Source organism: Oryzias melastigma, linkage group LG15 (assembly GCF_002922805.2).
Source record: "Oryzias melastigma strain HK-1 linkage group LG15, ASM292280v2, whole genome shotgun sequence".
Taxonomy (NCBI): domain Eukaryota; kingdom Metazoa; phylum Chordata; class Actinopteri; order Beloniformes; family Adrianichthyidae; genus Oryzias; species Oryzias melastigma.
In genome coordinates, this window is record NC_050526.1 from 16,488,132 (window position 1) to 16,501,579 (window position 13,448).

The window sequence follows — 13,448 nt, forward strand, 5'->3', positions numbered from 1 at the left end:
TTTATTGAAAAGACTTTTATTGGAGTGTTGCTTGATTAAATAATGTTGTATTTATTTATTTAATTAAGAACAGTTTGGGCTTCCATAACAAAGTGTCACATGTTTGTTTTTATTAGATAACTCACAGGGATCCACTGATGTGATCGCTTACATTGAAGCTGTTGAGCTTTGTAAAAATGCTCTAACACACTAAAAATGATCACATTTAAACTGAATAAATGATGCTCACATGCAGAAAACCAATAGGCTCATTCACACACATGAATACATATCTTCTATCAGACAAAACATTTTTTTTAAATCTAACAAAAACTACATTTCCCAGAGCCCCGCCCCTCCCTTTAGTATTATTCACAAACCCTAAATGTCCTCTGTAGACACCAAAACGAGGTTCATTCAGAAAAAGTGAAAGTTTTGAGATAAAATGTTCTAAGTTGTAAACAAAATGTAAAATGTTTCAAATAAAATATATAATATTTGCTTTGAAAAAGCTTTTTATTTCTGTTCGCAAACGTTTTTTCTTAAAAATAAAAGATAAAATGTTCAATGCAAAGCCAAAGATAGGGGGAAAGCAAGATGAGGCACTACGCATCTAAAAACGTTTGTTCGCCTTTTTTTTTTTTTAGAAAAAAATTTGCAAACACAAAAATATGTTTTGCAAAGCAAAAAAAAAAAACTTTTTCAAAGTGAAATATGAGCCAAACTATCTATCTATCTTTTATAGTGTGTGGGGGCGGGGCCTGATCATTGTAAAATACGCATAAACTGCGTAATTCTCAACCGACCAAAAATTTTGAACAGATCAAAACTGAATCCACATAAAGACAGATCAACCGAAACCTTGACGGACGTCTGCACACATCGACGAATGACGAACTAAGAAACTCTCATGAAAACCTTTGTCACACATTTATCACAAAAAATCAGAAACAAGTCCTGACCTGCAGCAACAGAGCAGCTTCTCATGTCCGGTCTCCAGGCCGAGAGGCTACGAGTCTTCTCACGTCTGCTCATTGACGTTAACATCCAAAACAAAGTTCAACCTCTTTTTGAGAAGGTCGACTCCAGAGAGGGGACCGTACATGTCCAGTTACAAGATCCAACACTCAAAGATAGGAATTCCTCGGCCCCCACCTTCAGCCTGATCCAAACCCCCCAGACCTCCACCAGAAGAGCCAAACACAAGCGTCTTCTCTTACAGACATTCCTCCATGAGCTGAACTAATGCTGACGGACTGGATGTTGATGGAGCACAGAAACCTGCACACACCAGTCAACCACTTACTTGCAGTGCTTGTGAGGACCGCTGAGCGTCTCGATGACGAAGCATTCTCCTCCGTTCAGGCAGTAGGCCAAGTCCTTCTCATGGCAGGGTTTGAAATGCTCCGAGTGGAGGGGAGGGACGGTCGGAGAAGCTGGAGGCCCGAGAGAAGAAAAGGACAGTTACACATTTGAGACATTTCAGCAACATTTAAGAGAAGAAACGAGACCCCAGAGTTTTCTTTATGGAATCATTTGTGCTGCATTTAACAAGTTGAGAAGAAGTTCTCAAGAATTATTCAATCGTGCAAATAATAAAAAATCCCAAAGTTTTCCAATGAGAATAAAAACATTCAACAACACTCCGACTATTAAACCAAAGTGGAGACATTTATCCTCACAGGACGATATATATTCCATACGTTTTGCATTTGAATGTTTAAAGTCTTCAACATCAGCAGCAACAAAATGAAAGGAAGAGACTGGAGTGACAGAATCCCTGCAGAGATGGATTATTTTGGTGTATTGTTGATTCACAAAAAAGGAAAAACTAAAACCAAAGAAAAAGTCAAGAAAAATGTCATAAAGGTATTCGGAAAAAAAACTCAGACATTTGCATTTGACAATGTTCTGGTTAATACCAGAGTGGACTGTTTGTTCTGTGCTCACAAATAAAGCTTTAAAAGTTCCACCTCCTACACACTCGCATGTTCGGAGGCTGCCGTGTTTTTCTTCAAGCTGAGGAAGTTCACTCAGAAGATGCTTTTAATTCCAAAGAGAAAAATATTATTCCCATTCATATGATGACTTACATATATATATTTGGGTACTGGATACAGTTATAAATCATGTATGGCACACAAAAAGGAAACAGTTTTATTTTGTAAGGGATAATGCCCAAAGAAGTGGGCATTATCAGAAAGTAACTAGTGTGATAGCATTTATATCTGATAATGCCAAACGATGTGTAAATTATCAGAAATAAATTGATGGTGATGATAATTAATGATGATGATGATGATAATGCCCAACAAAATGTGCATTATCAGAAGTGAATTAACCTGATAGCGTTAATTGCTGACAATTCTTAACGAAGTGGACATTATCAGAAAATAATTAGTGTGACAGCGTAAATTTCTGATAAAGCCCAAGAAAGTGTGTTTTATCAGGAATTAATTAGCATGATATCATTAATTTCTGATAATGAACAATGTAGTGTCAATTATCAGAAATGAATTAGCCTGATAGCGTTAATTGCTGATAATTCTTAACGAAGTGGACATTATCAGAAAATAATTAGTGTGATAGAATTAATTTTTTGATAATGCTTGATGAAGTGTGCATGATCAGAAATTAATTAGTGTGATATTATTAATTTCTGATAATGCCCAACAAAGTGTGCATTATCAGTAAATAATTAGCGTGATAGTGTGAATTTCCAATAATTCCCAACTTAGTGTGGATTATCAGAAATACATTTGCATAATAGTATTAATTTCGGATAATCCCCAATTAAGTGCGCCATTTTTGTTTCTATGATAACGTTAGCTTGGGGGAGTGAGGGGCTGTAAGCGAGTGGTAGAGAATATAAACAGAGGGATGATCGGAAGTGGGGGAGGGCTTACTCTGCATCAACTTAGAGTTGAATTTTTAATGAGCTTCTGTCGCTCTGCAGAAACTATGTCACAGAAAACAACACGTTTTTGGGGGGGCTAAAAATAATTATAATTAAACACTTTGAAAACATTTTGATTTTAAATTCAGTATTCCTGGAGGAACACTGATAAGAGAGAAGAGGTAAGTAACATCAAAATTCAAATGTTTCCCTTAAAATCAGTGAAAAGAAATCTAAAAATCAGCAAGAGTCTGTGGACGTGTGAGGGTTTGGTGGATAAAGTATTTCCTGTATCTGCTGCGTGTCTCTTTGTTTCAGCTTCGTGAAATGAAGCTGCAGTGAACTGCAAATCAAACACTATTAATCTATTGAAAAAGCGTTCCCCCAGGAAGGTCTTCACACAGAATTTCAATGAACGGCTGTTTGAAGATGCTTTGTGCAGAAACTGATGCAGTCATTTTTAAATAATGAGGATTTTGCCGACCAGACAAATCCAAACACTTATCGCTCCTCTGCTGGCATCCCAATCTTTCCTGAATTAATAAGCTCAAACAGGCCGGCTCAGACACAAGTGCTGAGGCACAAATCAAATCATCTTTTATGGAGGGTTTGGTTAAACATGTTTCTTTGAAACTGAAGAAAGTCAAAGAGTGTAGACTGCACTCGGAGAGGAACGTTAAATGATTATCGAACTGTTCAGCAGCACTTCCTCTTTTTTCTTGGTCTCCTCCAGGTGATTCATGCGCTCACAGGTGGAGGGAAGTTAGGGAGTCCTTAACGGGAACAACTTAGCTTGGAGTTCATTTAAGCTCGAGGAACCGTCCAGAAAGATCCAGAGATGTGGTGGATATGTGGGTTCCGACAGAACGTTCAGGCCTGTGTGCGCTGTTGGCCATAACGTTGTGTGGTCTGTTTGTGAGCGGAACAGGATTTCAGCGCGACAATAGTCTCTGAAGTTACCCAGAGGACTCTGAAGGGCAACAATGAAGCAGAAACAATGCTCCAAAAATAGAAGAAATGGCCGCAAGCGATTGTTGTAAGTGACATCTGGGCAGCACAGGTGTATGGCAACAAACAACTCAAATACTGCCGTCCCCCATTTATTGCAGGAATTACCGTATTGTCCAGATTATAAGTCGCTCCGGGGTATAGGTCGCACCCTGGCCATCTATTACAACAAACGTGACTTATAGTCCAAAAAATATAGAACGTTATCAAAATAACCCTCAATAAGTGAAATCTACGGAAGCCGAAAACGACCTTTTTATGACGGTTTTCTTGTGATAATGAGACAGTTGATCTCATTATCACGAGAAAACAAAATTCATTTTGTCATGATAACAAAAAATATACTGAATTTCTACACTATAAGGGACACACAAAAGCCTAAACTTTTTACAAAAATCGGCTTATTCGACCTTTTGTACCAAGTTCCAAAATCTGTACAATGTTGTGAAGTCTTCGCTCAATTGACCATTCCTCGCTGACACGGGATTGGTGAGCGTACCTATGATCCCGCTGAGCGCATTTTGAGAGTCACAGTCACTGATTCAGGCAAGTTGTGGTCTTGGAAAACAATGTGTATGGCGGTAAAGTTGACCACATCTCAAGTTACTGCAGAGACCCACCTTAGTGCAACAAACACATAAAGATCAGCCGGCATTTCAGAGCGCAACCTTTACTGGGCTTTTCAACACGGTGCGCCCTCAGACAACTACGATAGTTCTTCAATTTTTCTACGATCCACAGCACAAACAGCAGAGAAAATGTCGTCGGTCATAAACAACATCCAAACCCGTTCTCATCATTTGGGGAGAGGGTTGGTTTCAGTTTTAGTGACCAGATGAGGGGACCAGGTGATCAACTCAAGGCCTTGAGGGGTCATGTCCGACAGGTTTCCCTACCAACCTGCCTCTGACGCTCCTTATTGGTTAAAAACACCTGATCCAGGTAATTACCATCAGATATGGCGGGATTTCTGGAAAAGCAGCAGGAGGCCGGCCCTCGAGGCCTGGAGTTTGACATTCCTGGACATCATGGTTACAGAATGATGTATAAGAGGGAAGAACGGCACGTCACTAGAGACTTGATAATGAGACAGTAGATATAGTTATCATGAGAAAACGGGTAAAATAACAAACCTAGGGTAGGCTGCATTCAGCTTCCATAGAAAGTAGTCATCTTTTGATTTTGTTTTATAATTATGGTTTTTTGAGGCTGTGAAACCCCTCACTACAAACGTGAACATTTTCTAAGTTCTCTCTTGCTTAAACTCTCAAAGTTCAAACCTTCATAGAAAAATAAGTCCAATATTATAGAAAGAAAACAAGATCTGCTCACGTCGATTTGGCACTAAATGTATACTGAACAGGAAACATGACACAGATGATTTTGATTCACAAGGTCTGCAGCCAATCAGGACGCAGAACACAATGCACATTTAAAATTGCTCTAAAACATTTGAGAGAACCTTCAAGTAAACCCCAGTGTAGCATCCACTGCATTGCAGATGTCCAGAGAGTCCAGCACAGACCACCACTGTGTGAGTTTGTGACTGCAACAAAACCCAAAATGGCAGCCTGTCAAGATGACTCTGCAGTCACCAACGCCGGATCCTGGGAACCTCCTCCGACCTGTTGTCCCGCACTCAGTCCCTCCAGAGACGGATTCCAGCCTCACCTGCCGGAGCAGATAGACTGCTGCCTTTAATCCGTCTTTGTGGCCGCCAGCTCTGCCAGGCCAGAAAAGTCACTTCTCTCTGTTCAGTTTACAAAAAAGAACGTTTTGAAGAGTCTTGCAGGCTTTGCCACTTGATTTGTGTTAAGTACTGGGGCTCATTTGGCCTCTCCAGTGGAGAAATACCTGTCTCTCCAGGTGAGAACTCCGGCTAACTCTCTACATCTTTGCTGGCTCCGGTCTGACACTGGAGATGATTATCATGAGCTGCCTGCTAATGTGAATATTTAAGGGACTGCTGCTCAGCATACCAATGCATCCTGGGTATTTTTGTACCACATTGGTATCTGTATTTATCTCTTTTTAGTAGCACAGACTTTCACATTCTCATTTTGATTAGTGCTGATTGATTCTTTGAGCGTTTAATTAATGACCTGTAATTAATTAGTTAGATTAATCTGTTTAATCTAACCTATTAATTGCCATAAAAATTATTTTTTTGATGAAATTGTGACGCAGTAAAACATGAAAATATAACTAAAAAACATTAACTTTATGAAGTTTTTCATTAAATCAGACTTTAACCTTTACTTTTAAGCTACATTCACACCAGGTGATCAAGTACACGCAATACACGGCTTCTAGAACATGGACTCAAATCAAGTCACGTCATGTTACATGACCAAGTCACCTCAAGTCACGTCAGGTCATGTTATGTTACAAAGTCACGTCAAGTCACGTTACCTTACCAAGTTATATCACGTCACATCGAGTCATGTCAACTCAAGTCAAGTAATATCAAGTCATGTCAAGTCACGTCAAGTCACATCAAGGCACGTCATGTCAAGTCAAGTCATATAAAGTCATGTCAAGTCACATCAAGGCATGTCAAGTCAAAACAAGTCACGTCAAATCATGTCAAGTCACGTCAAGTCATATGAAGTCCTGTCAAGTCAAAAAAAGTAACGTCAAGTCACACCATGTCAAGAAACATGAAGTCAAGTCATGTCAATTCAATTCAAGTCATGTCAAGTCATGTCAAGTCACGTAAAGTCACATCAAGTCACATCAAGGCCCGTCAAGTCAAGACAAGTCACGTCAAGTCATGTCAAGTCATATCAAGTCCCATCAAGTCAAGAAAGTAACATCAAGTCAAGTCATTTTAATTCAATTCAAGTCATGTCAAGTCACGTCAAGTCACATCAAGTCAAGTCATGTCAATTCAATTCAAGTCATGTCAAGTCACGTCACGTCACATCAAGTCACGTCATGTCAATTCAATTCAAGTCATGTCAAGTCTCGTCACGTCACATCAAGTCAAGTCACGTCACATCAATTCAAGTCAAATCATTTCAAATCAGGTCACATCAAGTCACATCACACCATGTCAACTTAAGTCAAGTCATGCTACGTCAAGTCACGTCGCATCAAGTCAAGTTACCTCAAGCCATGTCACGTCAAGTCATGTCAATTCTAGTCATGACAAGTCACGTCAATACAAGTCAAATCAAGCTTTTATTTATAAAAAAGTGCTTTTTCTTTATCGTAGCTCAAAGCGCTAAAGAGAATCTGTATGGAAGCTTTCTGAAGTCGAGACTTTAACCCTTTAACACCTGAGGCGTCGCCGGTGAATCTTTAACATACGTAACTTTTCAACCGTTAACATGATCAACGTCGAGCCGATTTTCTTCTTCAGAATCTGCGTGCTTTATGTTGATCGTGTTAACAATTAAAAAGTGACAATAAATCAAAGAACATAAAGACTGGAGCTCCGGTGTTAAAGGGTTTAGCATCAAACCTGAGAGATTATAACCTTTAATTTAGGAATAAAAGGATGAATTTCTTCCTTTAGGACCTTCATTGTTTGCAGACAGTGCAATCTTTTCCGGCGCTTTTGTCAAAACACTTCATGGTTTCTCCCAGTCGTGCGCGTGTTCATGCATTTATGCTAACACGGCCTCATCTCCGTCACAGCCAGCACTTTAAATCACAGCTGTGCTTCCATTTAGCAGAGTCTTTACATCAAAGGAAACACAATAACACACTTATTGACCGTGCAGGCTGCTGGGAAAATATGCTGCTTAAAGTCAGATTCATAAATCACCAAACCTTCAGAGCTTCTGTCGCTTTTCTTGGTGCAAAAAACAATAACTTTTTTTTTAAATCAGCCTTGAGCTCCTTCTTGTTATAACCATAAGATTAATGACCATGTGATGCTGTACACTCAGCTTAACTTATTACAAATAGAAAAAAAATTAAATCTCACCTTTTTTTTTTGTTTTTGCTTTAAGAACCACTGAAAATAAAGATTACAGCAGTTTGCTCTAAATAAATAGATAAAAAAAAGTTTTTCAGACACACCTGCGACTCGCCTACTTCACGCTTCCGTGTCTAAAATCCGCTCCAGTCAAAATGGTGATGTAACTTGTAGCGTTTTTCTAATAATGGACGACATATAGAAAACGGGTTAAGATCAAAACTGCATTTCTAAGTATTTCTTTATTTAAATCGCGATGGATACGCAGCAGACAGAAAACTGGTTTGAAAAAGCTCAGAAACACAGAAATGTCACGGACGGGCCCAAATTAAAATAAAATTCTAAATGATCCTCTTGCAGACCAATAGATCCAACCAGGTATTATTAATCTTTAGGCTAAAAACATTTGATTATTTAAAAAAAAAAAGTTGTTGTACCACATAGAGGAGATTTTTGTCTAAGTTTGATAGCTAAACACTAAAGCTGATAGCTGAAAATGCTGAAGCTGAAAGGTGGCTAAAATATTAGCTAAATGCCAAATTAGCGTAAAAAAAATGGAAAAAAATGTCTGATTTTGCCGCAACAGCTAACATAATGCTAAAATATTAGCTAAACTCCAAATATCTTAACAAAAAACAAACAAACAAACAAACAAACAAAAAAAACGTGAAAAAGTGTCTAAATTTGTCAAAACAAGCTAGTATGATGCTAGAAATAAAACTACAAATTAGCCTTAAAAAATGGAAAGAAAATTCTAATTTTGCCAAAACTGCTAGCATAATGCTAAAATATTATATAAACTCCAACTTAGCCTAAACAAAACTGGAAAAAAATGTCTAAATTAGCCTAAACAGCTAGCATTATGCTAAGATTTTAGCTAAACTCTAAATTAGCCTAAAAATGGTAAAAAAAAAATCGGATTTTGCCAAAACTGCTCGCATAATGCTAAAATATTAGCTAAACTCCAATTTTGCCTAAACAAAACAAAAAAATGTCTAATTTTACTAAAACATAATGCTAAAATACAGCTCCAAATAAGCTTAAAAATTTAAAAAATAGCCAAAACCAGTTAGCATGTTGCTTAAATAAAAGCTAAACTCCAGATTACCTTAAAAACTCAATAGTTGTTGAACATTTTAGAGTCTGAATGAACCGTCTAACTGAAAGTACTCAGAAGTTTGTAAGTGCACAAAGATTTTGAAGGACATGAACAATTTCTCCTGTATTTCCTATGGGGGATATTTCACTCAATATTTCAAAAACTATAAAGTTTATAAATCCAAAAATACATCAGTAATGTCCTGAACAAGCTGAACGTTTTGATTCAAAGATTGTTGAAATTGAAAGTGTGATTGAGTTTTTACGTGCCGACAAACATGCAGTGAAGAGCAGAATAACGACATTAAAAAATGAATAATGTCTGTTACAGCAATGTCCTTCTTATTAATTAAGTTTTGCAAATTTGCAGCAAGATGCTAAAAAATGCGTGTCGGAGTGTTTTAAACCTGTAGATGGAGGCTCTTGTCTTCACAAGCAGGACCAGATATTCCATTTTTCATTCCACATTCATTTCTGATAAAGATTCTTCTCATCCACATGAATATTATCTGAAACACATCACACAACCGCTCCCGTTTCATCCCAAACCTCACCATTAGTTTATAATTTAACCAATCTTCAAAGAGATGCACATTTGGAACACTTAATTTGTGGGTAGTTTAGCACCTCCTCCATCCGCGGGATGAGTTCTGGCCCGCTCACAGGGAGGCAGGCAGCATAAAGACCGTCTGCAGTGCTGTGAAACACGGTGAAACCATCCGGCGTTTCTGTAACTCCGTCCAGTTCAGGTCCATGGAGGAAGCGGCCTCAGCTGCCATACGGTGAGAGGCGTGGATGTAAGTGGGACGGTGGACTGTCAATCAGGAGGAAAACAGCCGTGCACGCTCGCCCTCACTCCTGTCAGCTGAAGGTTTTACTGCAGCCGTACACAAAGGCCGAGCTTTCACTCACAACCACATCGCTGTTCCTTTTGCTGCTCTTGTTGTGTTTGTTCTTGCAGGTCTGAATGAAGGCCCCCTCACACCTCTGGCTCTTTGAGGGGGTGCATCCTGGCTGCATTTGGGCTGATTAGACTACGCTCACACGTCCCAAAAAGCCACAGTGCAGCTAAGTTTTTCAGAAAATGTGTCATCTGTAATCAGGAGGCAGCAGCCATATTTTCACATCCGGCAGCTGTGGAGGTTTTCTAGAACGTTCAAATCAGACGGCGACTGGACGATTTTTCCCATCGGTCAGTGGTCGCCTGGGTACGTTTGGAGGTCGTGGGGGACCAAATCAGCCTAAAAAACTAAAAAAAAAAAAACTTAGATCACCCAAAACAGCTGGCATGTAGCTGAAATATTAGATAAACTCCAATATAACCCAAAAAATCTTAGTAAGTAGCAAAATAGTCCAAAAAGCTAGCAGAATGACAATTATTGAAACTTAAAAACTGTAACTTTTTAACTTAATTATGAATAATAAAAAGTCAGGAATATTATTCCAAAATAAATCAACTTAAACCTTAAATAACTGTCAATATTTTACTCTCTCTAAAAATATATTCTGTCAAAATTATACAAGCTCAAGATAACATCGGGCCATTAATAACAATAAAATAAAATGATCTAGAGGGCCGGATAGAATTACCCGGAGGGCCGGATCCGGCCCCCGGGCCTTGACTTTGACACGATCTACAGCAACAGAAAAGTTTCACAAAGAGAATTTCAGATTCAACAGAACAGATGTTTCTTCTCAGATTCTTTGATTCAAGCCAGAAATATTCATTTATTTTTTAACGCTGTCTCACGGTAGAAAACACAAAGTGGTTCACATGAATAAAGCACAAAAATGAACTAGAAACAACACAAGTCTTTACGAAAGGAAAAATAAATAAATACAATTTTGAGATCAGATACCAACAAAAACTAACATATATTTTCAATTATTTCAGTTAACATTTTATCCGAATAAATATAAAGCAACAAAAATCAAACAAACAAAAATGGACCGAAAAGGAAGCAAAAACTGCTGCTTTCATATTTAAACAATAGTTTGCTGGTAATAATAGATGCTCCGCCCTTTAACCATTTCCTGTTAGGATGCTTATACGATGAATACAAGGTACCTAAAAACATCTAAACTGACAAAGTGAAATAGGGATAACTTTGCTCCAGTTTCTCTGTCTCAGCATCCCAACCAAAGCACGCCCGGCCTCTCTAAAATCCCACAAAGACGACTAGATGAGATGTGACGAGTCTTCACTGTGACCAGGTCCTGTCGCGGCGTGTCCATGTCAGGAGGAAGTTAGCAGTCGTGGTCATAACACTGTCTCAGCGAGCCCGAGTGCATATGTGAACAACACATTTCAACATGGAGGAGTCGTGGAATGTTCAGGCAGAAGCCTCACCCTCACGGAGAAAAGAAGAGCAATTCAACCCAGAGATGAAACGTCTCCACACGAGTCCTGACATCATGACTTTTAGTCTAAGCATGACTTCTTCAAGTTGTGTACTTTCCAAGTGCTGCCAGCTACATGTGAATGTAGACGACCAGTGAGGGGAAGAGGTGGCTGAATCTGAAGACACTATTTCTCCACATCTCTCTGCTTGGAGGGCTAAATGTCGGGGCAGGGAGAAGTCGTCGGGGAAGAATTCAGATTTAGTCTCAGTGTGGGATATCCGCACAAACCCACCTCTCTACATTAGAATCTATTGGAGGAGGTACGGTAGATCAAAGAGTGTGAGTTATTTTGTGTTCAGCATCGACATAAAGGGTTAAGAAAATAGAAAAGTTCCTCACTGCTATAGGAGCCTCATCATGGCTGCTGCTGTTTGAGTCAAACTTCAGTCATCTGGTCACTAATACATCAGAGGTTTGGATGAAAGCTGGAGTTCCCTCTAAACCAGGAGTGTCAAACTCAATCACACAACGGGCCAAAATCCAACACATGCCTCAGGTCGCGGGCAGAACAGGATAAACACTTACTAAACACTCTAAAACTACATTTTTAAAACTTCAAAGCCGTAACTTTTTAACATAATTATGAACTAGATATATAGCATTACCTGTGATAATGCTAAGGTGAATACTGTAAACTGGATTTGGCTGCTGAAGATGCTGAAATTGATAGCTGATAGCCAAAAAAAAAAAATAACTTAGATTAGCCAAACAGCTAGCATGTAGCTGAAATATTAGCTAAACTAGCGTTTTAACATAATTATGAACTACATATATGGCATTACCTGTGATAGTGTGAATGCTGTAAGCTGAATTTGGCTGCTGAAGATGCTGATATTGATAGCTAAAAACGCTGAAGCTGATAGCTGAAAACAGTGATAGCGAGCTGAAAATATTAGCTCATTGCTAAATTAGCCTAAAAAAACAAACAAAAAAAACTAAATTAGCCAAAACAGTTAGCATGTAGCTGAAATATTAGATAAACTCCAAAACAGTCTAAAAAAAATCCTAGATAATCTCAAATAGTCCAAAAAGCTTTAAACCGTAAATTTTTAACATAATCATGAATAATAAAAAGGCAGGAATATTATTCCAGAATAAATCAACTTAAACATTAAATAACTTCCAATATTTTACTCTATATAAAAATATATTTTGTTAAAATTATACAAGTTAGAAATAAGAACAAGAAAACATCGGGTCTTTAATAACAATAAAATAAAATGATCTGGAGGGCCGGATAGAATTACCTGGAGGGCCGGATCCGGCCCCCGGGCCTTGACTTTGACATGTTCTCTAACATCTCAAATCTGTTGTTTTATTACATTATTAGGATCTCTCCAGGACAGTTTCTGCTTGTGCTGCTGTTTGGTCATTCGGTCCTTTAGCTTCAGCCTCATCACATCCTTTCTTATCTTTCTATCGTCTGTCATCTAAAATAAAAAAGCAGACCTCAAACTTATTCATCAAATATTCTCAAACATGGACTAAAGCTCAGCAGAGATATATCTAGTCGTTCCGGTCGTCACTGCTTCTCACTCCACAAATGTATTTTTGTAGATTTTCAAACGCATTTATCAAGGAGTCCTGAAGAACACTCAGAGACTTCCTGCAGTCTAAGTGCCGTCAGAGAAGAGCCCAGCTGGAAATTATTTAAGAGGGAACAGAAGAGAGTGGTGAGGTTACGCAACCGCAGCAGCTCCACCAGCTTAATGCAAAACTGTTGGAGAGCTGGTGGAAGCTGAAATCAAACTTTTCACTGAAGTTACTCTCAGCTTATCTGACACAAGAGAATACATGATCTTACAACAACTGCAGATGGATGGATGATGGATGGATGATGGATGGATGGATGGATGGATGGATGTATGGATGGATAGATAGATGGATGGATGATGGATGGATGATGGATGGATGGATAAATGGATGATGGATGGATGGATGGATGAATGGATGATGGATGGATGATGGATGGATGGATGGATAGATAGATGGATGGATGATGGATGGATGGATGGGTAGATAGATGGATGGATGATGGATGGATGGATGAATACTTGATTTATCCCGAGGGAAACTGGTGGTGGTAGGGCAACACATCCAAAGACAAGTTGTCCAGAGGTGGGCATCAGGCACCAACGC

The 13,448-nt window shown here is 38.7% G+C and overlaps 1 protein-coding gene across 1 annotated transcript in view; it reads right to left on the reverse strand.

The window, feature by feature from the left end:
* The window catches only part of LOC112162147 (pro-neuregulin-3, membrane-bound isoform), a 301,743-nt gene that overhangs the window by 39,537 nt on the left and 248,758 nt on the right, over nucleotides 1-13,448 (reverse strand). The window contains exon 2 of the mRNA XM_024297821.2: nucleotides 1,286-1,415. Coding sequence (XP_024153589.1) covers nucleotides 1,286-1,415 — 130 coding nt within the window. The remainder of the gene's footprint in view (nucleotides 1-1,285; nucleotides 1,416-13,448) is intronic.